Raw genomic sequence first — 25,317 nt, 5'->3', positions numbered from 1 at the left:
TGAGTGGTCATAATCTTTTTTTGGGAGGGTTTATTACCCCCAGAAAGTGATCACAATATGGAATTATTTACAGTAACTAGTTCAGGGGAGGCAAATGAATCAAAAATAGTTGCTAATTCTCTGCCTGGTGTCAGCGGGCAGCTGCGGGTGTGTAGCGGGAGAATCTTCCTGGAGACGAGACAGTCCAAGTTCGGTGACTGAGATTTTACTCAACGCCTTTCATAAATTCCAGGAACTCTGTAACATTTTAGTGAATCAAAAAGTGAATTAGAAACATTGGCATAGCTCAGCTGACATAAACAGCAGAGAATTTCTGTGTCTGCACAAGAGATTATACTGTATTTCTTAATGTATTAGAGCCAGAGGTTGATATGGATATTGTGCACTTTCTTCTGCACTTCACAGTATCAGTTGGGTGAAGCTGACGGCCAGTAACTTTTAATGTTTAATTGGATCCCAAACCGTGGCTGGGATTTGACTCACTTCACACTCGTTCCCAAACCTGCTTTGACGGCCCTTGAGCGTCAACCAGTGAATTGGTTCAACTGGAAGAAACCAGCACAGTTTCTGGAACCAGGAACAGCTCTAACCCAGACAAGAATTCTAAGGTTAATTATCTGCCGTTCAGCAATGTTGACGGTTACTCACCATCATAGTCGATTTTGCCGTCATTATTTTTGTCTCCATCTCGCATCAGCTCCTCGATGTCGTCCTCTGTGATGGGCTCATCCGTGGCCTCAAGCATCACCCGCAGTTCGTCCAGGTCAATATAACCATCAGCGTTCCTGTTCACAGTCAGGACAGAGTCACTGAGGGTCACTGTGCTAACTGTGACATGATCAGCATCGAATGTAGGTAACCCCTTCCTCCAACATACACCCTCCCCCAAAATACAACACCCCCCCCCATATATAAGCGACCTCCAAATGAAAACACCCCAATATCCAGTTTGAGCTGGAGTGTAAGTGACCTCCTTCCCCCCACCACCCCCCTCCCGTCACATACTTGTCAAACATTCGGAACAAATCTGCCAGTTCCTCCTCAGACTTCCCTTTGCTGTCGTCTTTCATACACCTGACCATCATCACCAAAAACTCATCAAAGTCTACGGTGCCACTACCTGGACAGAGAGAGACATTCTGTTCATTACATAACCGCGGCTGGTCAGGAGGTGTGGGGTGATGGCTGTGTATTGGTGTTTGCTGTGTGTGTGCAGGGAGGGAAAGGGAAACAGATTCACATACAATACGCTGTACTCCTCAGTCACTGGGCGAAGTGCCTGAGGGGATGGCAAAGCTCTCCAGGACCCCAACCCGTGTGAAGGGCTCTATATAAATGCAGGTTGTGTCTGATGGGGAGTGGTGGTGGGGGCAGGGACTGTCAGGGGAGGGGGCGGGGCAGTTGCTGAGACCGCGGATCTCGTACCATCCTCGTCCACCTCGTCATTATCTCCTGCAGCTCCTCAGGGGTTGGGTTCTGGCCGAGCATCCGCATGACTTTGCCCAGCTCCTTGGTGCTGATGCAGCCGTCCTCCGCGTCCTGCACAAAGATGTCAAAGGCCGCTCTGAATTCTGGGAGAAACAGCAACGTTTCAGCACTTTAGGGTAAAACGGTTTTAAAAGCTATGAATTGTGGAGTCGGGAGAGAAGTGAGTGTGTCTCACCGTTCTTCTGTTCCTCCGTCAACTGCTCGACCTGCAGCACAAAACAAGCCACTGAGTCTCGGTAGACAATAGCACAATAACCTACAGCAACAACACAGCATCGCCTTCTCACACCAGTGTCGTGGCAAAGTGAATCCATGACTGTGGGCCACTGCTGAGAGCAATTGGGGCTGGTTTCAAGCCGTGTGTGTGATGGGACCTGTGGGGGAGAGGTTGGGGGGTGGGGTGTGGGGTGGTCTCGGGGCTGGTCTTGTGGGGTGGGATGCTGCATGTGTGTATTCTTGGAATCTGATTCCTTGTTATATTTAACAGTGATGAGAGGACAACTGGGATTGCAGCTAAAACAAACAGTGACACAGAGGTCAGGTTGTTGGCCACTGACTGACACTGGGATATGTCCACAGAGCACTGCACCAACCCTCCCCACGCACACACACGCACACACACACACGCGGAGGCTGTGGGAAGGAACTGCTTTGGAAGAGACCTGTGGTTCATAACGCTGTAAAAAGACCAGACGTTTTTTACCCCAAGTAACATTCCTGATTTTGGCCTCGGCTGAGAATCTACTCGGTGATAGGATCAGACAATATGACAGCTGCACGGGTACAAACCTAACCCCGAGACTTGGTCTGATTCTCGCTGTATCTCACCACAAGGTGATGACGGATTCACTCTGATCTTCTGCAAAGATATTTTCAGATCAGCTGATATGACACAGACTCCCCAGGGCCGCCTGGACAGGTCTGGGCAGCACCATACACAGGGCATGGGGCAAGGCTCTGAGTCACACTCTGTGCTGAGTTCCTGATCTCAGCCCAGTTGGAACTGAGGCTAACACTGGCCCTGGGGTTAGTGAGGGCTCCTGCCTTTCCCGCACTCACCCCCGGGTTAGTCAGGAGGGGAATCAGCCAGGCTCCTGCCTACCCCCCCCACCCTGTCACTGTCACTTGGGGAGAAACTGATGGTGCCTTGGATATATTTGTGTCCCACCTCTCGTCCCCCGCCCTCTCCAGCTCAGAAAGAGAAAACTAAAATTAATCAAACCCTCTCTGGGAAGGAGAGAAACATTGAGCTGAAAAAATGAATCTCAAACATGTGTCTTAAAATCACTCCCCACCCCCACCCCGTACCCATGCACACATTTCAGTGATCTGATAGCAAACTGTGGTGATATCCCTTCATTACACAATGCTCTGCTCCTGATCCTGGGCACAGCTCAGGCGGAGGAGCTCACTCTCACTCTGCAAACACTCAGTCCCTCAAACTCTCCAGAAATTTGGTAAAACTTCTTTGTTTCATTGCCATGTTCCAGAGATGTGACAAACATGAAGTGGGAAACATCTCAGTATCATTACTGCATCAGAGAGCGAGTCTACTCACCGCTGCCTTGTAAATGTCATCCATGGCTGGAGCTGTGCGGAGACAGAGGCTGGAGAGATGATGATGCTCCCCTCACTCACAGGTCCCTTTTATACCAACTCGTACTCAGCATGTTAACCTCAGGCTGGTGAGTGACAGATAATGTGTCAAATAAGAATGGAACAGCCCAGGGGCAGAGGGGGTGGGGGGGAAAGGAGGGTTTATGTGGCTAAAATTCCGCAGGAATCCGGCCTTGGCCGCTGTAACACATGTCCCTGTGGGTCCCCAGTCTCCAGCTGAACCTCACTGGTAGCTAATCGGGGATCAGTGACATCTCAGTTTTATCAAACACTGAAAATAAAGCGAATAAAACAGCTTCTGAACAGTGGAGAAAAGTGACTGGCAATAGGAGCCTCCCTGGCAAAAGGACAGTGATGGCAATAGGACAGATAATAGTTCCCAGTTAATAGGGTTCCCCGACCCAAACCCCACAGCTAGAAACAAAGTGAAATCCTGACCCAACTCCAATTGAGATCCGAGAATCTCTCACTCGCACAGAAAGCGGATGAAGTGTGTTTATCTACAAATAAACAGTCACTACATTAGACACACACAGCCCATACACAGAAATACAAATAGGAAGATATGTTTAGGCAGAGCTCATGTGATTGACCTCTGGAGGGCACAATTTGGAGTGGACTCAACAGGATTTCTAGCCCAGAACCTGGTCAAATGAGCTGAGCTCCCCCATGCGGTGCGTGTTTCAGTATAACATGGCTTGTACTGTGGATTTATGTGTACACATCGCCTGTTAACGTCACGAGGGAACTAGAGAAATACCTGAAAAAGAGTCAGCTGCACAGTTGTGGGGAAAGGACAGGTAAACGGGACTGAAAGAAGCTCGTGCAGGACCTGCTCTCCCGGTGGGACAAATGGCCTTCTTCTGTGCTGTAAATTTCTATGGTTCTATGAATAACTGACAGACAGTAAAATGTAAACTGGTTCCTTTTGTACTTGCAACTACAACAACAGGTTTTGTACAGCGCCTCTCAGGGAGGGTGAGCTCTCGGACCACTTTACCTTAAAGTTTATCCGAATAAAAATTATTTTTTGTCATTTATAGATTGAGATTTGTGGACGGCCAAAATGTGTTTATTATTGCTGACAATGATTTACATTAACAGTGAGAGCCCCGACCCCCCGAGCCCCGGCCCCCCCGCCACCCGCCTCCCCCGACCCCCGACCCCCAGCCACCCGACCCCCGACCCCCCCGACCCCCAGCCACCCGAGCCCCGGCCACCTGACCCCCGGCCACCCGACCCCCGACCCCCGGCCACCCAACCCTCGGCCACCCGACCCCTGACCCCCGACCCCCGGCCACCCGACCCTTGGCCACCCGAACCCCCGAGCCCCGGCCACTTGACCCCTGAGCCACCCGAGCCCCGGCCCCCCGAGCCCCTGACCCCTGACCCCCTGCCACCTGACCCCCTGCCACCTGACCCCTGACCCCCTGCCACCTGACCCCTGACCCCCTACCACCTGACCCCTGAGCCCCGGTAGTAACACTGCGACCCGCGAGCGCCACCCGCGGGTGTAATAACATCTGATCAAGTCACCGCTTCTCCACAGCAACGCACAGCGCCCTCTGCTGGCGGCGCGGGGTGTTGGGTAATGTCTGGTTCAGCGACGCAGGGAATCTGCGTGCGGGTGCCCGGGGGGGACGTGCGGGTGCCCGGGGGGGACGTGCGGGTGCCCGGGGGGGGACGTGCGGGTGCCCGGGGGGGGACGTGCGGGTGCCCGGGGGGATGTGCGCGTGCCCGGGTGCTCGGGGACGTGCACGGGATGGCGGTGACGCGGGGCCGGAGTGGGATATGGCGGCGGCGGAGCGGAAACTGGTGACGATCAGCGGCTCCGAACAGGTGGAGAGTCACACGGTGAGCGGCGGGAGGGGGGGGGAGCCCCGGGGGGGGGGAGCCCCGGGGGGGGGGGAGCCCCGGGGGGGGGGGAGCCCCGGGGGGTCGCGGGGGGGGGGGTGCAGCCCCGGGGCCCGGGGGGGTCGGGTCGGGTCGGGGGCCGCGGCCTCACGCGGAGCGGCTGATGGCTGTTATTAAAGCGCGGCTCCGTGAGGCGGTAACTCCGTCTGTGGTTAAACATTCCCCCCCACACCCCCCGTCTGTCTGTGGCTGTGTGTGTGACTGTGTGTGTGGGTGTGTGGGTGGATGTGTGTGGGTGTGTGTGTGGGTGTGTGTGACTGTGTGTGTGACTGTGTGTGTGGGTGTGTGTGTGGGTGTGTGTGTGTGTGTGTGTGGGTGTGTGTGGGTGTGTGTGGGTGGGTGTGTGTGTGTGTGGCTGTGTGTGTGGGTGTGTGTGACTGTGTGTGTGACTGTGTGTGTGGGTGTGTGTGTGGGTGTGTGTGTGTGTGTGTGTGGGTGTGTGTGACTGTGTGTGTGTGTGTGTGTGGGTGTGTGTGTGGTGTGTGTGTGTGTGTGTGTGTGGTGGTGTGGGTGTGTGTGGGTGTGGTGGTGTGTGTGTGGTGTGTGTGGGGTGTGTGGGTGTGTGTGGGTGTGTGGGTGTGTGTGTGGGTGTGTGTGGGTGTGTGTGTGGGTGTGTGCTGTGTGTGTGGGTGTGTGTGTGTGGTGTGTGTGGTGTGTGTGTGTGGGGTGTGGTGTGGTGTGTGGGTGTGTGTGTGGTGGTGTGTGTGTGGGGTGTGTGTGGGTGTGGTGTGTGGGTGTGGTGTGTGGGTGTGTGTGGGTGTGTGTGTGTGTGTGGGTGTGGGTGTGGGTGTGTGTGGGTGTGTGTGTGGGTGTGTGTGTGGGTGTGTGTGGGTGTGTGTGTGGGTGTGCGGCTGCTCTCTCTGTATCCTGTCTCTGACTGAGTTTGTTATTGTATTTACAGTTATATAAACTGTCAGCATCAAACATTCCGCTTGGGCCCGACTGCGCTGTGTGTACACTCCGCACCAGTCTCCGTCCACCCTCCTCCACACCACGGCTTCCTCTCCCCGGTGTCATATATGTCATGAAATCATCCTTCAAACCCTTAAGCGGAGCAGTGCTGACAGTGTTCGGCCGACTTCAGACGTGGTTAAAGCTCTGTGGACCCTCCCTTCCCCCCGACCACGGCTTCACATCAAAGCTTCACGTTTCCTCACAGACAGTGCAGAGTTTGGCTGCTTTACGTGGCTGTAGATTCAGTGTCAGTCGGGGCGACGCTTTGCTGAGGAGCGCGTAGACAAGTGAGGAAGTGGTACCAAAGGATGCAACAAGATCTAATAAAATGGCCGAACAGGCAGAATGTTCCGGGCTCCTACGTTCACACCTACACTCGCTGCCTGTTTATGTTTATCCCTTTAACCCCAGGCGCTGGATGTACAGCAGATCAGTTACTCAATTACTGTGCAGCTGTTGTTTCTAATAGATATTAGTGTTAAAGTTGATCTGAAGGAGATTGGAATAATAATTAGTTACAGTTTGAGTTGTCGGGTATTGGGTGCCAATGGATTGTACTCAGATAAAGCTTCCCCACACCCCTCACACACAGTCGCACAGGCTACGGCATGTTTAGGATCACGGGGGAATCCTGACAAAGTGTAACTTTCAGACACTGCTAAATTGTGAGACAAAACCAAACATTCAGTTTGCAATGTCGGCCTTGTGTCAGTGTCAGTCTTGTTGGCATTGAGCTCAGGGTCCAGTCTGACTCGTGCAATACTGGTGGGGGGGGAAGCACTGCATCACTGCTCTCCAGACCTCAACCGTACCTATGGTCCCCTTCCCCCTTCCCTTGGCTCGGCATCGGGCTGCACCATTGTTAAGTGCTCTGGGCCGGCGGAGAGGGCGTTGTATAAATGCAAGTCGTTGTTATTAAACCCTGTCTGTATTCAGGATGATGGTAACAATCCAACGACACTCTCCGAAAAGGGAAAGAAATATTCTCCAGGTGTCCTGGCTAATAACCTTCTCAAATGGTTACTGCACTGACTGCTCGGAGGGTTAGGAATGATTTCTTCTGGGATCAGTACTTGGTATTAAATGTTCTGTCTGAGTCAGTGAAAGGATAAATTTTATAGGACTTTGCCAGTCTGTGATTGGACAGAGGCTGGGTTTGATCCAGGTCACTTATGTGTATTAATGTTGGCAATGGCCAGTTTCCTGTCGAGGGACTTGCATGTTACTGTGCCCAAACACTTTGTAAATAGTTAAAAATGCCACATAACTTTGGAAGAACTTGCCACACTGGATCTCTGACTGCACTGGGCAGTGGAGTGAGCAACACAAAATGGTCATTAATCAGTGACAATAGCTGTTTGGATAAGGCCTCAGACCTGATCGCAGTGTGAGCCACTGCCTCCTGGGGAGAGGGTAAGTCAGTGCTTTGTCGGTAACTGAACACCTGTTCCCTTTCCTAGGTCTACGTTATAGAGGTGAGCGTGGGGAACCATCACTGGACAGTTAAACATCGCTACAGCGATTTCCATGAGCTACATGAGAAGGTGAACAATGAATCAACCCGTGTGATCTATTCTCTTGTTCCTCATCGGCAAATTTTGTGAGCACAGGATCCACCAGCAGCTGCTCGGTACTGTTGGGTGAAATCAAATGTGCTAAAATACCCTGTTCATCTGAAGCCCTTTTGTGAGGAAGTGTACATATAATCCTTGCATTTGATATAGCGCGTTATCACGTGTTTGAGATGTCTCAACACGCCTCACAGGTTATACTGAAAAGTAATGACAATATTTTGTGGGTGAATCGCGGCAGATAATTGTGCACAGCAGATGGACATTATGCACCATTACACAGTGGTCTATAGATGTTTGCAATGCTGACTGTGGCTGCAGTGTGAGGGATTGACATTGGTCACTCAGTGTCCTGTTGTGTTGTGCAGCTCACAGCAGGAAAGCGAATCGATAGAAACCTGCTACCCCCAAAGAAGATCATTGGCAAAAATTCCAAACCCTTTGTGGAGAAACGTCAGAAAGAGCTGGAGATCTACCTGCAAACTCTCCTCGCCAAGTTCCCAGTCGCTGCCCCCAGGGTCTTGTCCTCATTCCTCAATTTTCACCTCTACGTGAGTTACTTTATATAAAATTCCTGTTGTAATGTTTAGGTGTTTGGTTCATCGTTGTTGTAAGTAACTGAAAACTCTTTATAAACTTAACTGTTATTTTTGATCGTTTTGTTCTCTTGTGTTTTTATAATTCACTTTTGCAGCAAGTTTGTGTTGGTCTGGGGTTGGCGGTGGAATAAAGGTAGTTTAGTCTACTTTATTCTGTTCATTTTCTCCCAGAGAGACGTGCAGCCATCGATAGACAGACATACACAAGCTTTTTTTTTGCTTGTCTGTGGTAATTGGCAACACAGTGCCTGAAATCAATGTTCTGGACTCGCTGTAAAGCTCACGTGTTTGTCCTTTAACACTGAACGATGGGTTCAGGCGAGAATCATAAAATGACAGTCACTCAGTCACACTCACAGTCGAAATCACACTCACCGCACCTCGTGTCCCTGTTGATGCATTTCCTCTTTATTGGAAACGTTTTGTTATGAATTTGCTGCTCTTTTCAAAGAGATACTGGGTGCCCCCCGCAACCCCCCGCCGTGCCCCACCCACCCACAGTGTGCACACAGTATTAGTGACTGTGCCTCAGTGTGATGGCAGCGCAGATGCATGGTGTGAAGCTAAGTGTGTTCTGTGTTTCCGTAGGAGATCAATGGGATCACTGCGGCCCTCGCTGAACAACTCTTCCACAAAGGTACGAGGTTTACGTTTTCCCTCGACAGCTGTCCTTGTTCTGTATAAATATATTCTGCTAAATGCCATTTCCATATCACCTTGTGTATTGCATATTACATTACATAGATTGCAGCCGTGGGACAGACCCGAAATAACTTTGGTCTATTGTATTTTACAGGTTTAGTTTTATGGATAGATTAGGAGAGAAGCCCATGTGTTGGGGGTAATTGGGGTAAAGAAAACCTGGTCAATCACAATCTGTCCAAAACGCGGCATCCTTGTGTGTTTTGTTCAGCTTTTAGTTACACAGAGTGTGACAGTCTAAACAAACATGATACTGAAGGAACACTGAGCAACAACAACATTACATTTAAATAGCGTCTTTCACGTCAAGAGGATGTCCCAAGCAGGGTGGAAGAGGGGAGAATTAATGACGTTGACCAAAAACATGATCAATGAGAGAAGGCAAAGAGAGAGAGAGAGGAGGTGAAGAGAGTTCCAGAGACGAGGGACGTAACGTGTCTGAAGGCTCAGCCACTGGGACAGCGGGAGTGAGGAATGAGCAGAGGTGGGATAGGGCACGGTGTGTGAGGAGGAATAGGGTAGGGTAAGAGGTGGGGGAATAGGACAGGGTATGTGTAGGGGGCATAGTTTTAAAATTAGAAATAGGTCATTTAAGGATAAAATCAGGAAGCATTTTTTCACTCAAAGGATGGCAGAAATCTGGAATTCTCTCCCACAAAAGGCTGTGGATGCTGGATCCATCCACACCTTCAAGACTGAGGTTGATAGATTTTTGGTAGGTCAGGGTATTAAGGGATACGGGGAGAAAACGGGAAATTGGAATTGAAAGGATTAGTTGAGGTACAGATCAGCCATGGTCTAAATGTCGGAACGGGCTGAATGGCGTGTGTGTGTGTATGTGTGTGTGTATGTGAGTGAGTGGCTGACACTGTGTGTGTGTTACAGGGGAGCAGTTGCTGCTCGGGGGGGAGGTGTTCTGCCTGCGGCCGCTGCAGCTCTACGCCATCAGCCAGCAGCTGCGCCTGGCCACTCCACCCTGTGCCAACGGTGACGCTAGGACAGACCTGGGACACATCCTGGACTTCACCTGCCGCCTGAAGTACCTGAAAGTGAGCAGCCACCAAGTTGGGCATTGCTGGGTATAACAGCTGTGCAATAGCCCTGGGAACTGGGGTGGGAGGGAGTTAAGGTGATCTCCCCCCCCCCACACACACACACACTGACCCGCCCAGGACGCGGAGTGTTGTGTGGGAGGGAGGTTCACGTCACCGCTGGCCTAATCCAAGGCCATGTAATCGCTAACGACCACATGATCTGTCTGAGGGGAGGGGTATTAAACCTGATTAATTACCCCCGGAATTCATCTTGATATAATTTATACGGTTGGGTGGGTGGCGGGGAGTGAATCTTTATCTGATTTTTTTTGTGAAAAGGTCTGATATCTGCTTGGAGTCTATTCCCATCCCTGCCCCACCCTCCTCCCACCCCGTCTGTGTGTGTCTCTCTCTCTCTCTTGGCCAGGCAGGAGGATACAGAGCTGCTGATATCTTAGTTGACTAACGGTTTGGTTTGTCAGATCACAGGCACCAGAGGCCCTGTGGGAAGCAGCAATATTCAGGAGCAGCACCTGGTCTTTGACTTGTCCATCTTCAAGTCCATCCATCAGATTGAGGTCAGTGAGGAGAGACCCAGTGTTGGTGAATCTCGTTCAATCTTCCTGTGTGTGTTACACAAACTGGACTCTGTCCTTGTCTCCACTGAAGTTATCCTCAAATATTTTGTTATCTTGAACAGCGAGAGATTGTTGCTGCCCTTTAATAAACAAATGATTAACTAAAACAGCCGTTTGTAACTCGCACTGAATAACATTCGCAGGTCCATATATAACAGTTTCCTAGATTAACATCACTCCCAAAGTTTTTATTGTGAACAGGCAAATATAAGTATATAGTGTTGGATATAGTTTGATGCTGAAATTCTGCTTTAACAGATAAACAACTGTGAAGCTGAGCGGATCATTGGGCTGCCTAGTCTGAAGAACACGTTGGCCACAATGAGCTTATCATTCTCAACGTCTTCAATGAAGGTAACTTTCACAGTGGTGTGGGCTGGGATGGGGCCTGGGTGCAGGCTTGTGATGAGCGGGGCTGGGCTGGGTGTGACCTTGCACTAGCTGCAGCACAGACTCGATGGACTGAATAGCCTCCAGCTGCTATAACTACACCTACAGACTAGCCGCCAGTTCCTTACTCTGCAGCAAGTGTTGACAGGTGACTGCGAGCAGCTCAGTGATTCTGTGAGTGCACTGACATCAGGTCAGGCAGTGAGGTAATGTGTTGGTGCCTGATGTACATGGTTTCTGTGTTTCAGGCTGTGCTGGTGCCCGAGGCCTCGGAGTTTGAGCAGTGGGAGGCGGAGGGCACGAGTTCGGAGCGGCCAGTGGCTGCTGTTATCCCGCGATGGGGAGCCCTGACCACACTGGACATCAGTCACAACCAGATATGCAGCATTGATGAGTCTGTGGTGAGTGACAGCGAGAGTCTGTACTGTGCACACAGCCCTAACGATCCTCACTGGGTTAAACTTTCTGTGTTGTTGGAGCATTGGTTACATCACTGAATGTTTGGGCTTTGTTTTCCAGAAATTAATCCCAAAGGTTGAGTTCCTGGACCTGAGTTACAATGAAATCCCTGCAGTGGAGAATTTACAGGTGGGAATGTCTGGGGATAAACGTTACTGTGTAGTTACCAAAGCACAACTAATCTACGGCTATTCTCCTGAGTAATAAACCAGCAGCTTTTGTGGGAAACTGCATTTCTTGGATATTTTAAATTTATCTTAATCCTAAATCCTTCAGATGAGATGCTAAACCAAGGTCCCTGTCTGAAGGCTAGAGCCTGTTCAGGTGGGTGTTAAAAATCCCGCGGTGTTATTTGAAAAGGGAAGGAAGTTGTTTCTCTCCCGGTGTCCTGGCCAACATTCCCCAGATACAATTGGTCATTCACTTTATGGCTATTTTTGGGACATTGATGGGTGCAAATTGGCTGCCGTGGTTGCCTACAAAATACACAGTCACTACACTTTACAGTAAAATCCTGTGAAACGCTTTGAGACTTTCTCCTGATGTGAAAGTTGCTGTATCAAACACAAGGATTATTAATATTATTGACTAACTTTTATACCTCAACTTTGCAGCTCTGGGGAGTAATTGCTTCCTCTCCTCTCTGCTGCTGGTGGCTAGAGTTTATTGTAGTTAATGTGCTCTCTTGTGTGTAACTTGTCCTTTCCTGGGTTTCTGTGTTGCAGCATCTGTATAACCTCATTCACTTGGACCTGTCGTATAACAGGCTGACTGTGCTGCAAAGCCTGCACACTAAACTGGGAAACGTCAAAACCCTCAACCTGTCAGGAAACCAATTAGAAAGCTTATCTGGATTTAACAAGCTATACTCGTTAGTTAACCTGGATCTCAGTAATAACAAGATATCACAGGTAATCCTAAGATGTGCTCACACGACAGTTGCACTGTGCCCTACTGTATGTAAACGTTAGGATTTGTCTCCCTGGAACTGGCCACGTTCTGTATGTTTTTTGAACGATAAACCCTCTGGCCTGCTCCACGTCGCCCGGCCTGCCCATCCAACCATCTGCGATTGGGCCTTCAGCCTCTCTGCTCCCATCCTTTGGAACTCCAACCCACCGTCCCTTTGCCTCACTCCCTCCCTCACCTCCTTCAAGTCCTGTCTTAAGACCCTCCTCTTCGACTGTACCTTAGATCACCCTCCTACCCCTACCCTCCCCGCCCTCCACCCCTCCTGATCCCAACCACCAGCTCGGGTCCAAATCCCTGACTGTCCAGCACCCTGGGACGTGTCACTTCTTGTTAAATACGTGAGAGACGAGGGCATGTATTTACCAAACCTGATCCTTTCCAGATTGAGGAGGTCAGGCCGATCGGGAGCTTGCCGTGCCTGGAGAGGGTCTCTCTGGCCAGTAACCCGCTCAGCATCATCCCCGATTACAGAACCAAGGTGTTGGCACAGTTTGGGGACCGAGCCTCCGAGGTAAGGGGACAGGAGACACTGAGCAGGCGCGAGAGGGAGAACAGAGCAGCTCTTTATAAATGAAGTCTGTTTTACTGCAGCTACTAATGGTTTGTTTGGCAGAATGTTGATTGTTGGTAAAATAATTATTTTAAACCTAATGTCTGCAGCTGATGATATTGATGATTTTGGAATAATATTTGTTGCTGGTGTTCCTTACGAAATCTGTTCAAACCTGAGATAGGGAAAACGACTTGCCTTTTATACAGAGTAATGTGAATGTGGGAAGAGAAGAAGAAATTTGATACACAGGCGTCTAGTTGAAGGGAGAAATTATATGGCACTATATTATGTGAGGGTGTTTAGGTGACTATTGAGCGGTTCTGACTTTGAATATTTCAGTCACTAAAATGTCACATGTTCAGTGATTGTGTCCCAAAATCTGAAGAAATCAGAGCCATTTGTTTCCTGTGTGTTTGTGTCTGCAGGTCTGTCTGGACGACACCATCACCAGTGAGAAAGAACTGGACACAGTGGAGGTGCTGAAGGCCATTCAGAAAGCCAAGGAGGCGAAGGATAGAATGAACAATGTGGACGGAAAGGTGACAGTCAGATTCTAGTCCAGTTTCCTGTTTGTGGCTCCGGGTGTGGGTACGAGTCTGTGGGGTATGGGGGAGGGTGTGGGGGGAGCGGGGGGATGGGGGAGCGGGAGTGGGGGGCGTTGGGGGAGGGGGGAAAAGCTTGTTTCTGTATCACTTCAACATCTTGCTTCCTCTCCTTATCAACATCAGGACCCGCTGACTGCTTGAGCTTTGGCGTTGTGTGTTGTCCTAATCGGTTTGTCTCTCGTTAGATCGGTGAGGAGTCCAGACACTCAGCTCCCAGCTTCAAACCCAGCCCCCCTGCTCATGCTGCCTGCCTCTGCTCTCCCCCGCACCAGCCTGCCTGCTCCAGCCAAGGTAATCATGTATGTATCCAGCTGCTGGGATGGCCATCACTGTCTGTCTCTGTGTAAAGTGTATCTGAACCTATCTGGCAAATAGCCACCTGAGGGTTTAATGTAGTGCAACTTATAGTAATGTTTCACTGTGTGAATGCCCAGGCTAGTTATCCAGATTCCTGTGTAAACGCTGACTAGCTGTGGTTATTATTATTGCTCATTATAACCTCGTCCCAACACAATCACAAACCGGGGGTTCTGTTACTAACCACTTTAGCCAATCGGAGTCCGTTCCTTTGCTCTATGTCCTTGCCGTGTGTGCGTTGTGTATCCAGATCCCCACGTCACATGTGTGAAACATGCACTTATGATTGCTTGTGCTGTACAGACGTGTCGGGTGCCATGGTAACCTTGTGTGTATAATTGGAACAATTTTGAATGTTCTGTGAGGTTACAGCAGTTTTGGGGCTGAAGTTGCCCACAGCCTAAAAGAGCTACTAACGAGACGACTGTTGATCAGAGCTCTGCGAGTGACACCATCATTAACCAGCTTCAAGAGTATTGTTAATGTTTGGAAACTAACTGTGGGCTGAATATTAAAGAAATGTGCCTTCATTCCTGATACCAGTATTTATTCCAGAATTTTATTTCTTGTAGAAATAATACATAATAACCCAGCCCTAGTCAGCTTTCCACATCAAAGTGACTGTGTGACTCCTGTGATGTCAATGATCCACCAACGCTGTGACACAGAGAGCCAGGTGATGCCTTTTGTTGCCTTTCTCTGGGCACAGTTGACAATCTTTTTACTTTACTTATAACTGTTGAAAAATGTTTCAGTGTCAGTTTGTCATTTAAGTGTTTAATCTTTAAAGCAATTAAATTAAACGTTGCCTTTTTATGAATTTTATTTCAGGCCACAGCTCGAGAGGTTGAATGTGGGAACAAGAGCTCCAAGGGGGGCGATAAACACACAGCCAACAGGTACAGACACACACTGACACTGTGGGGAGACTCAGCCTTGGGGGGGTTGGGGGAGGGTTATGCATAAATTGAATATAATCATAAAATGAATTAATTTGGAGGTTAGAATAAAATCAGGTACCTGTATAATTATAGTGTGTCTAATACATCCCCTTTTATACATCCCCTCACACAGAATAGTGCTCTGGAACTCTACCCTATAGCATAAGAGACACTATATAAATGTTGTTATTGTTAGGGTTGGTTGAGGCTGAACGAGTGAGTGTTTGATTGGAATCTGTCCCTACATTCTGAGCTACACTAACCCTCGTGACCTTGTTACCCTCTAGGTTGAGTTTCCCAGGGGCAGGGGCAGACCGTGCGGGAAGCTGCCCACTCGATGCTGAGACAACCCCAGTGCTGCCTCACTCCTGGCTGATGTACAGCGACAGCCACCCCAACTTCTCCTCGTGTTTGTTAGCGATGGCTGGGCAGGCGGCCCTGAAGGCTGACAGTGACAGCCTGGCAAAGCCGGGAGGACACACACAGGCACAGGGACAGGCCTGCCACACAGACGCTGGATACTTTGAAATGGGACAAGGGGGTGGGGAGCACACACTGTCATGTGGGGAGCAAGTCCTGGGGAGTGGGGAGCACACACTGCCGTGTGGGGAGCAGGCCCTGGGGAGTGGGGAGCACACACTGCCGTGTGGGGAGCAGGCCCTGGGGAGTGGGGAGCACACACTGCCGTGTGGGGAGCAGGCCCTGGGGAGTGGGGAGCACACACTGCCGTGTGGGGAGCAGGCCCTGGGGAGTGGGGAGCACACACTGCCGTGTGGGGAGCAGGCCCTGGGGAGTGGGGAGCACACACTGTTGTGTGGGGAGCAGGCCCTGGGGAGTGGGGAGCACACACTGCTGTGTGGGGAGCAGGCCCTGGGGAGTGGGGAGCACACACTGCCGTGTAGGGAGCAGGCCCTGGGGAGTGGGGAGCACACACTGCTGTGTGGGGAGCAGGCCCTGGGGAGTGGGGAGCACACACTGCGGTGTAGGGAGCCGGCCCTGGGGAGTGGGGAGCACACACTGGGATGTGCAGAGCACCAGGCTCTGGGCTGTGAGAGTCCAGAAACTGAGCAGGAACAGGAGGAGGTGCTGTGGGCTGTGTGTGTTCATTCCAGTGAGGAGACAAGACTGTTTGCGGGCTGTGTGGTTGTGACCAGTGAGGTGGTGGCTGTTTTCCGGACTCCACAGCCTGATCTCCGGGGAGAAACGTTGCTCCTGTCACAGCTCCAGCTGATGCTTTGCTTCCCCTATTCCCACATCCTGGCCCTCCGCAGCCCAGATCCCGAGCTGTGGCTGAGTGTCAGGCTGAAGGCCGGTGATTATCTGTGTGTGATCGCTGACTCTAACAGCCTGAACAGTTTGTACGAGCGTGTGAAGGCAGCTTCCCCAGATTGCTGCACCGCCCGCTCCATCCTGCAGCTCCCCCCCGCCGACAGCCAAACCCATTTCATAGCTTACATTCTGCTCACGGGTGGGGGGGAAGCAATACCAGCAGAGACCCTGGACACTCCTGCTCACACCCGCACGTCACTGTGTTCACTGCTGCTCCCTGTGAGGGAAGAACAGCTGACACCCACCTCCCTGCCCTGTCTGCTCGTCCTGACTGCCCAGTGGCTTCACGCTGTGAAGGTGGATTTCTGCACAACAGCAAAGCCATACCTGGACGGTGTTGGGGTCAGTGATGACGTGGTGAGTCGCCAGCCCCTGGCTGCGGTGCTGCTGGACCCCAGCGAGGGGGAGGGCGACGCTTTCTGCCACAATCATGTCGCCCACCTCCTGGTCGGATCTCAGCTCGTCAGTGCGGTGTTTGTGCTGCCGCAGGACAAGGCTCGCTTTCTCCAGCTCTTCACACGACTGAGAGCCGAGCTCCAGGGCATCAAAACCATCCTCGTCCACAAACTGTCCCCTGGCCACAGTCACGCAGCTCTGTACAGCGCGGAGTCAGCTGGACAGACACCGGACACCGCACGGTAAGAGCTGTCCTCACTGCGTGTCTAGTTAATTGTACACTGTTGAACAAAACAAAAGATTTTTTTGGTGTGAGAGTGAGGTTTGTGTTCTGGTCACGAGGGATTGTCTCGCTGTGAATTCCGTGGGTGACAGTATTACAGGGAGATTAGAAAAGGTGCCTCGACCCAGACTGGTGGGAACGGGGGATGCTTTACCACCTAAAGCTTCCTGGAGCAGAATCCGTCAATTATTTTCAAAAGTTGGAATAGGTTGAAGAACAACAACAACATTATAAGGTGTGGGGAGCGAGCAGGAGACTGAGATTAGACAAGTGGCTTGTGAGGGGAGAAGCGAGATGGGCCAAATGCCGAGTATGTGCTGTGGTTTTTGTGATGTGAATCCGTGCTTCACTCCTGAGCCTGGGTGTGAATCCCAGGCCATAAGTAACATGTTTCTTCTTTTGGTAATCAGTCAGTCCAACCCCTGTCGATCGCAGATGAGCCTCTCTTTACGATACCCAGCTGAGTCACTGCTGCACACACTGAGTGAGGAGAACCAGTGTCCCTCTCACCTCCCGGTCTCCCCGGCTCTGTCACACCTCACTGCCCTCACAGGGACAGGCCTTTGGGAATTCTTCCACCGGAGCGTGGCTGAGGTAACGTGTGTGTGTGTGTGTGTGTGTGTGACTGTGTGGGGAGGGAGGTTAATGTCTCACTGTGGGTTGGGGGTGGGGAGTGTCGTCAGGCGAAGATCCTGTGGAGTTTGACAAGCATTGACTGTTCAGGGTGAGGCTGTTTGGGGAACGGGGACAGTTTGTGGGCTGGAGCCTGGTCTCTGAGCCAGTGATTACTTGTGTTGACAGGTTGAGAACGAGGAGCTGAGGCATGTGACGTGGGCATCGGTAGTGTTTTACACGCGGGCAGAGCAGGAGATGCCGGCGTGTCTGATGCTGTCCACCAGCGCCGTATACCTACTGCTGGGCGATGGAGGGACTCAGCCAGGTCAGGGCATTGTGTATACCGTGTCCCCGTGTGGGCAGCGTTACCCACAAAACACAACCTGTTGTCTCCGTTCCTCCGGGTCTGGCCTCCTCCTCGTCCCCCGAGTCCTCCGCTCCACCCTCGGCGGCCGTGCCTTCAGCCACTACGCCCCGAGGCTCTGGAACTGCCTTCCTCACTCCCTTCATCTCGCTCACTCTCTTCCCATTTTCAGGTCTCTGCTGAAGACCTTTCTTTACGACCGCGCCTTTGGTCACCTTCCTCCCCCTCCCCCTGGGTCGGTCCCAGTATCCGTTACTGTAAAGCACTCTGAGAGCTGTCCGGCGTGGAGGGCGCTATATAAATCCAAGTTGTTGTTGTTATCACTCAACACCCGTGTGGGCACCTCACACCCCCAGTCCGGCAACATTCGCTGATGTTGTGAATCGCTGAATCCTATTTCCTTGTGTAATCAACTGCTGTGTTTCTCTCTGTACAACATTCACTTAATTTCTGATTAATTTCATTGTGTGAAGGCCTTCGACATGAGAAATCACTGTGTAAATTCCTGTTAGAGCGCTGACCTCTTTGCCAATGTGCTGAGCTTGATGTAGTTTCAGTCTGTTAAGGTGCAAACCTTGGGACGTCCTTCCGACGTGAGAGACAGTATATAAATGTAATTTGTTGCTGTTGTTTGTAGGTGTTCGGAGCGAGCTGTGGCCGATGCCTAATCCCAGTGACCTGCTGCTGTCGTCCTGCTTTGTTCTGAAGTTGAACAGTCTGCAGTGTGTTCACATTGGCCTGTTTGATCAGTATTTCCGAATCTCTGGTCAGTCCCTTCCTCCCTTTAATGTGTTACAGGTTACCACAACAACAACCTGTGTTTATTTAGCAGCCCCCCCCCACACACACAGGGCAGCGCCCAGGTCACCTCCCACCCCCGGGATCCTGTTTACATGTCTGTTTGTGAAACTCACAAACTAACCCCAGTGTCGCCAGGAACCTCTCACAGCCGTTTGTGTGTTACATAGTGACAGACCGACTGTAGAGCCAATAAAAATTATGCGGTCACTCAATCCACGACTGTTTGTGGGACACTGCTGTGTGCAATTGGCTGTTACGTTTCACCCACAAAATACAGTTTCTACACTTTACATATATTCTGTGATGCGCTTTGCAGCGTCTCAGCATTGTGATAAGGTACAATATCAAATGCAAGGATTACTATTATTAGTTAGAGATTTTGCCTCGCTTCTCAATTTGCCACTTAGTGTTTGAGTTTGATGTCAGGAGAACAGTTAGACTTTGATGTCATGCTGTGTGTATAAGTCAGGTTGGCAGTGCAATAATATAATAATAATAATCCTTGCATTTGATATAGCGCTTTTCACGTCTTCTCAACGTCTCAAAGCGCTTCACGGGATAACTGTAAAGTGAATTGACTGTAAATTTGTGGGCGAAACCCGGCAGCCAATTGCACACAGCAATGTCCCACAGACAGAAGGGGTTTGAAAATGACCAATTTATTATTGTTTTGTTTTGGGAGGGATTATTATTAGACGTGTGGAGTAAGGAAACTTGCCCAAGGTTTCGCCCTGACCTGCCTGGAATTGAACCCAGGTGTCTAGTTTGCCAGGCCAGTGCTCTAACCACTGAGCTATAGGACTCCACAGTGCTGTGTGTATAGGGCAAGTTGGCAGCTGCACTGATTGTGTGTTTACTGTTGGCTCAGGGCCCTGCGCTGAGAGCATTGTGACCTGCCTGACGCGCGACAGCTACACCACGCACACCTTCGTGCAGCAGCTAATGGGCGTCTTATCTCTACTGGAGCGAACGCCTTCGCCGGAGCCTGTGGAGCCGGATTTCTACACGGAATTTGGGAAGAAGAGCACAGGTACAGAGTGTGTTGGTGGCTTGTGTCTGTGACAAGGCCACGTGACACCCGTGTTGCCCGGTGTCTGGCATTGTGTGCTGTCGGGGTGTCAACTCTTACCCGTGTGCTGTCTGTCGCTGCTGCACCCCTCGGGGGGGGGGGGGGGGGTTCTTTCAGACGCCGCCTCCTGAATGAAATCCCAGGAGCTGGTGAGGGGGGAAGGAGATGGTGGAATATAGAATGTGCTGAGTTAAGTAATGTTTAACTTTATGCATCTGTTTGTAAACAGGCCAAATGGAGAACTATGAGATTGTGCACGCCAGCCGTGTGAAGTTCGTGTACCCGAGTGAGGAGGAGGTGTCTGACCTGACGTTTACGGTGGCTGAGAAGCTGGCGGAGCCGCTGGGCGTCCCCACCTGTAACGTCCTGCTGTACTTGCTGGCGTTCCGTGTGGGGCCCGAGGCTGGGAGCCCTCTCCAGCCCCAAACCCTGATCCTCACCAGCTGTGACCTGCTGCTGTTTGAAGAGGATTACGTTAGTTACCCATTGCCCGGCTGTGCCAAGCAGCCCCCGAGCCGGGGTCGGTACCGGCTGAGTGACACTCGGAGAATCCGCCACCTGGACAGGGTGCTGATCGGGTACCAGCCCTTCCCACAGGCTGTCACCTTTGTGTTTGACGACGTGCGAGACCTGGACCTCATGAGCGATGTGACGCTGGACCACTTTGAGCATCCGCTGAGGGGCCGGGGCTCCAGGGGGCTGCGGAGGTCGAGTGCGGGCACTGAGGTGCAGTGGTGCCTATTCGTGCCCAGCGCAGAGTGTAGAGAGAAGCTGATTGCCCTCCTCGCCCGGCAGTGGGAGCTACTCTGTAGTCGGGAACTGCCGGTGGAACTCACAGGCTGACGATCTGCTGACGGCAAGTAACCTGTGGCGATCACTGACGTGTCCACAGAGCATCGAGAGAATTGTACATATCACGGGAGTCAGACCTTTGTTTGATGTCTAGGGCTTTTAAGGTTTATTTTTTACAGATTCCACTTAAACACTTGTTTACTTTTACACATCACTGCGCAATGTGTAGAGAAACGTCACTGCATGCAATGCTTGTATGTTTCGAAATATTAAGTGCAATGTTTCTTTGTAATCTAATGTACAGCTGTGTTTAGTATGCTGCTAAAATACTGCATTTGATTTACAATAAAGTTTGTTGGTCTTATAGACCCTTTTAAAACTCGTAGGAGTTATGTTTTAGTTTAAAACTTGTTCGTGTCCAGAGCTGAATACCACATTTCTGGGCAGTGTTTCTAGCACAAAACACACCCTGGTGATGGATGATTCTTCCCTCAGTCTGGCTCCCACTTTCTCTCTCTCTCTCTGTACAGAATTAAGTGGCCAGTTTATTTTTTGATTACTTTTGGTTGATGGGAAAAATCTGAAACAATTAGCAAAGTGAACTGTCCACACACGTTCGGTACCCCGAGGCTGAGCGTACAAAACAGATTAAAACCCAGCAGGTGGGGGTGTCTCTACACAGCTCTAACTATCTCGTCAGTAAACACATTGCAGCCAGATAACAGCAGCAGCTTTTGTAATTTCATCTGGCAATTCTGTACTGTAAGAAATTAAACCATGTAATGTGGCTCACAGGGGAAGGTTTCAAACACAGTATGTAAGTGAACATAATAACCTAACGGCTTGATCACGCACTTGGAGAAGCCAGTGGCAGCTTGTAGTAGTTCTGCTGCTGCTTCCAATCCGTCTTTAACTCTCATAAACTAAATTCATAGTAAATAATACAAACAGGAGGAGCCATTGAGCTCAGTGATCATGTTAACAGTATTATATTGTAGAATATATATTAATATTCCTTTATTGCCTGCTTTTATTCCATGTCTCTTAATTCCCAAGTATCTTGTCTCCCTTTTAAACATCTCGATTTGCTGTGCCGACAAGTACACAAGTCAGTGTAGTTGGCAGGATTGCTTGTGAAGAGACGTTTCAACAACAATAACAACTTGGATTTATATAGCGCCCTCCACGCCGGACGGCGTCTCAGGGCGCTTTACAGTTTCGGATCCCGGGAGCAAGCCGGGGGGGGGGGGGAAAGGTGACCAAAGGCCCAGTCGAAAAGAAAGGTCTTCAGCAGAGAAGTTTCAATGTTATAGCCTCTCTATCAAGGATTGTTGATTGATTCTGAATCTATGTGCCTTCTGCTGCCACGCGTTCCACATTGTCCATCACAACCCTCTGTGTGCAACTGGGATATGTCAACCCTGTCAACAATTTATATATACAAACAATTGTTTTTATTTTGAAAATGTCTTTGTAATGAAGGAGGAAGATTTGGTGCCAACAGCACTGGGATACTGAAGCTGGGGAGGATTCAGGAGACGACGTAACAGACATTAAATTGTTCAGGGTTTTGGGCCCGCTGTGAAGCAAAGGAGGGGCCACAACAAATAGTTTTTAAAAATAACAAGACATTGGTTATGTAGTAAAAGGTTTGCTCACTAACACTTCTGTCGGCTAACAATTAATGGAGCAATAAATAAAAAAACATTTTACACTGGCTATAGTTTGTAAGAATTATTTTATATTCTTAACATTTTCCAAACTTCTTTCACAAGAGAAAAACAGGAAGTGTGTTTCCTGTCCCAGCCTGTCCACCCACTCTGCTTCCAAAGCTGACATTTACAGCAATTTGTTTTGGCCTGAACACATCTACCTGCACATCCTTATCCTGCGCCAGTGTTTGCTGAAGCTGTTTATTAAGAACCCCAATCGATCCCTCAGAAATAACTGGCTGGGTTTCTGGTTGGAAACCAGTCTGGAGAATCGAGGACTGAGATAAACATTGACTGGTGTCTGTGCTGCTGGGTCGGGGTTGAAGAGCAGTGAATGATTATTGTTCAGTTGCTGGAGAATCGGTGTCGGCTGTGGACAGGGTGTTTGAAATAAATCACTGAGTTTGATCCCCTAAAATGGCCATTCATCATTCCTGAAGAATACTTTCTGATGAATTAATCTGGCTGCACATCCCTGCAGACTGACTGACCGCAGACCGAGTCAGTTCCCAGTTTGGGAGCCGGGAACTCAGCAATCTGAGTTGGCGCCTGTGGTTCTTTGCTCTTAACTTCCCAATTGCTGATTTCTCTGTATTTTACTCCCCTGGGCCCTCTGGCTGCCTCTTCCCTCTCACGCTCGTGTGCATTTCAGTCAGTCTCTCCCAAGTATTCAAACTTTTGGTGAAGTGTCTGCTTTGAATTATCTCTCATGTTTCTGCTTCATTCAGGAGAGGACTGTCCCCCATTCTGAAAGCGGCTGAAGTTCCATGAATCTCCAGCAGGTGGCAGAGCTGCTCGTAATCAATGGCTCTCTGGTTAACATGTGGACCTCAGGACAGTGCGGCGCTCCCTCCTCATGGCCAGGAGTCTGGGGCTGCAAAGTCACCTGTGGGGCTCGAACCCACATTCTACTGACTCATGAGTGACAATGCTCCCAAGACGCAGTCCAGTGTGACGGGCGCTACCTACATGCAAGTTTTGTTGTAGTTCCTACTAATTGTGCTCGGCTGAGACCGCGCCTTTGGTCACCTTTCTCCCCCCCCCATCCCCGGCCCACCCCTGGGATCCGTTACAGTGAAGCTCTGAGACGCCGTCCGGCGTGGAGGGCACTATATACATCCAAGTTGTGGTGGTGGTGGTTGTCAGCTCGTGTGCATTGAGGCAGAGCTCGACTTTAAGCTGCTACTTCAAGCGATCTATAACAAGTTGTATTTATGTAGCGCCTACTATCACGTTGTGAGGATGTAGAAAGATATTTGGGATAAATTAGTTGATATTTTCTTTCTGTGGAGGTAGGAATATCAGAATTTATTCCTGTATATGTTTAGCTTTGATGGATGCCCCATCGCTTGCCTGCCTTTAAGTGTTGGGCAGAAGGTTTTACCACAGGCATGTGGGAGGGAGGGTGGGGGAGGAGATGTGTGTGCGTGGCCATGTGTAGAGCTGGGATCGGTGGGACCTGAGGGTTTGATTCTGAGTGAACAGCGAGAATCTAAAATGCTTTTGCAACTGAGAGCAGCAGCTGCTCTGGATAGAATCCAGGAGTGATCTAGTTTACCCCCCACATCCTGTTTACCACACTCCCTGGCAGCCGGTCCCCATGTGAGGGGATTAACCCCCTCAACACGACCCCCACCAACTCCTCATTTACACGCAGGAACCAGCTGGTACATTAAAGCCTCTCAGCGGCCCCCGGTCCCCGCTCAGTGTCACTGGCTCCAGAACCGACACGTGTCAGCTGAGGTCAGCTAAAGCGAGTGGCTGTGGTAACTTCCTGCTGTAGAGTCTGTGCACCGCGACAGCAGATGTAAAAAGTGATCCTCACTCGGGGAATATCTGGAAATAATTACTTTGGAATCTGAGTGTATAAATAAACAAGGATTTCTTTAAAAAAACAGTCTCAAGTGGGTTAAATGAAGTATCTGCCGTGGTTCTGAGCCAATAAAGACAGAGGTTACAGGGCTCTCAGGGCTCTGGGGCAGGAGCGAGCGGCGCTATATAAATGCCACCCCCCCCCCCACCGACACTGAGTATCTGCTCTGCCCCCACCCCACCGACACTGAGTATCTGCTCTCCCCTCCCCCACCGACACTGAGTATCTGCTCTCCCACCGACACTGAGTATCTGCTCTGCCCCCACCCCACCGACACTGAGTATCTGCTCTGCCCCCACCCCACCGACACTGAGTGTCTGCTCTCCCCCCCTCCCGCTCCTCGCCCTGAGCTCGACAGAGAGAAACACTGATATACAGCCCAGTTACAGTGGCATGGATTAGCCCCGGGGGGCTGTGTGGGGGGGGGGGGGCAGTGTGGCTGTGCGCGGGGGGGGCAGTGTGGCTGTGCCGGGGGGGGCAGTGTGGCTGTGCCGGGGGGGGGGGGCAGTGTGGATGTGCGGGGGGGGCAGTGTGGCTGTGCGGGGGGGGCAGTGTGGCTGTGCGGGGGGGGGGCAGTGTGGCTGTGCAGGGGGGAGGCAGTGTGTGTGTCTGACTGACTGAGCTCCGATCTCTATTTTTAACTAGAAATGTTCTCATCTGTAAACGATGCCCCCCCTCCCCCCCCCCCCCCCCCGGGTGTCAGTTATGTGGGGAGAACCCCCGTGTTTTGTGGGATTGACGCTGATCTCCTGCAGATTTGTGAAATATCTGGAATTCCATTTCCATCGGGATGTGCCTCACAGGAAGCCTTTCCTCAGCCAAACCCCGGGTCCCTCGCAACTGCCAGGTTTAACACTTCCCCACAAAGCGGATTATTCGCAATAATAAACCCAATATTGTTCACAATAATAATAAATAATAAATAACATCTGAAAACAACAGGAACCACCCAAACCGCCACACTCCCGTCTCCGAGGCTCCATATCCCTGTGTCTCCCCGCGCCCCCCTCACAGCAGCACTGTCTGGCGTGTATTTTCTTTCTTTTTTACTCCGAAATAATCCTGAAATAGTCGTGGGATTGGACTGGATTGGCCTGGACTGGATTGGATTGGCCTGGACTGGCTTGGCGTGGACTGGCCTGGCGTGGACTGGACTGGCCTGGACTGGCCTGGCGTGGACTGGACTGGGAACCCACCTCATGTGCAGACAAACAGCAGCTCAGACCTCGATGGGCCAAATGGCCACTTTCTGCGCCGGAGCCATTCCGCGATTCCAGTGGTAACTAATA

General features: G+C 50.8%; 2 protein-coding genes across 3 annotated transcripts; one reads left to right on the top strand and one right to left on the bottom strand.

The window, feature by feature from the left end:
• LOC103188772 (troponin C, slow skeletal and cardiac muscles) lies at positions 1–3,170 on the bottom strand. The gene is given in 7 exon segments (XM_007908875.2): positions 1–237; positions 649–785; positions 1,006–1,120; positions 1,426–1,446; positions 1,449–1,571; positions 1,664–1,694; positions 3,047–3,170. Coding segments are annotated over 7 exon segments (483 nt in total). The 5' UTR covers positions 3,071–3,170; the 3' UTR covers positions 1–205.
• Positions 3,171–4,839: 1,669 nt separating this feature from the next.
• nisch (nischarin) lies at positions 4,840–20,822 on the top strand. Of its 2 annotated transcripts, XM_042339487.1 has the most exons (21): positions 4,841–4,959; positions 7,434–7,517; positions 7,913–8,095; positions 8,732–8,780; positions 9,731–9,894; positions 10,362–10,457; positions 10,776–10,871; positions 11,156–11,308; positions 11,427–11,495; positions 12,092–12,277; positions 12,721–12,849; positions 13,317–13,430; positions 13,682–13,787; positions 14,426–14,529; positions 14,685–14,752; positions 15,082–16,761; positions 17,213–17,396; positions 17,604–17,742; positions 18,419–18,547; positions 19,451–19,612; positions 19,881–20,822. In XM_042339487.1, exons 1-21 carry the CDS (start codon positions 4,897–4,899, stop codon positions 20,492–20,494), a joined length of 4,572 nt encoding a protein of 1,523 aa, XP_042195421.1. In that variant the 5' UTR covers positions 4,841–4,896; the 3' UTR covers positions 20,495–20,822. The 2 variants fall into 2 exon arrangements, with proteins under 2 accessions (XP_042195422.1, XP_042195421.1); XM_042339488.1 differs by lacking the exons at positions 14,685–14,752; positions 15,082–16,761; positions 17,213–17,396; ... (2 more) ...; positions 19,451–19,612; positions 19,881–20,822 and having other exon boundaries at positions 4,840–4,959; positions 13,682–13,795; positions 14,426–14,484.
• The last annotated feature ends 4,495 nt before the right edge of the window (positions 20,823–25,317 follow it).

The sequence above is a fragment of the Callorhinchus milii genome, unplaced genomic scaffold, assembly GCF_018977255.1.
Source record: "Callorhinchus milii isolate IMCB2004 unplaced genomic scaffold, IMCB_Cmil_1.0 Scaffold12, whole genome shotgun sequence".
Classification (NCBI taxonomy): Eukaryota; Metazoa; Chordata; class Chondrichthyes; order Chimaeriformes; family Callorhinchidae; genus Callorhinchus; species Callorhinchus milii.
This window is presented reverse-complemented; position numbering and strand designations above follow the sequence as displayed.

Bases quoted from the DNA above. Each gene is read 5' to 3' on its own strand.
- nisch (XM_042339487.1), top strand. From the start codon at position 4,897: ATGGCGGCGGCGGAGCGGAAACTGGTGACGATCAGCGGCTCCGAACAG. The intron at 10,872-11,155 runs GTAACTTTCACA...TCTGTGTTTCAG, and splicing joins TCTCAACGTCTTCAATGAAG to GCTGTGCTGGTGCCCGAGGC. The intron at 12,278-12,720 runs GTAATCCTAAGA...GATCCTTTCCAG, and splicing joins GTAATAACAAGATATCACAG to ATTGAGGAGGTCAGGCCGAT.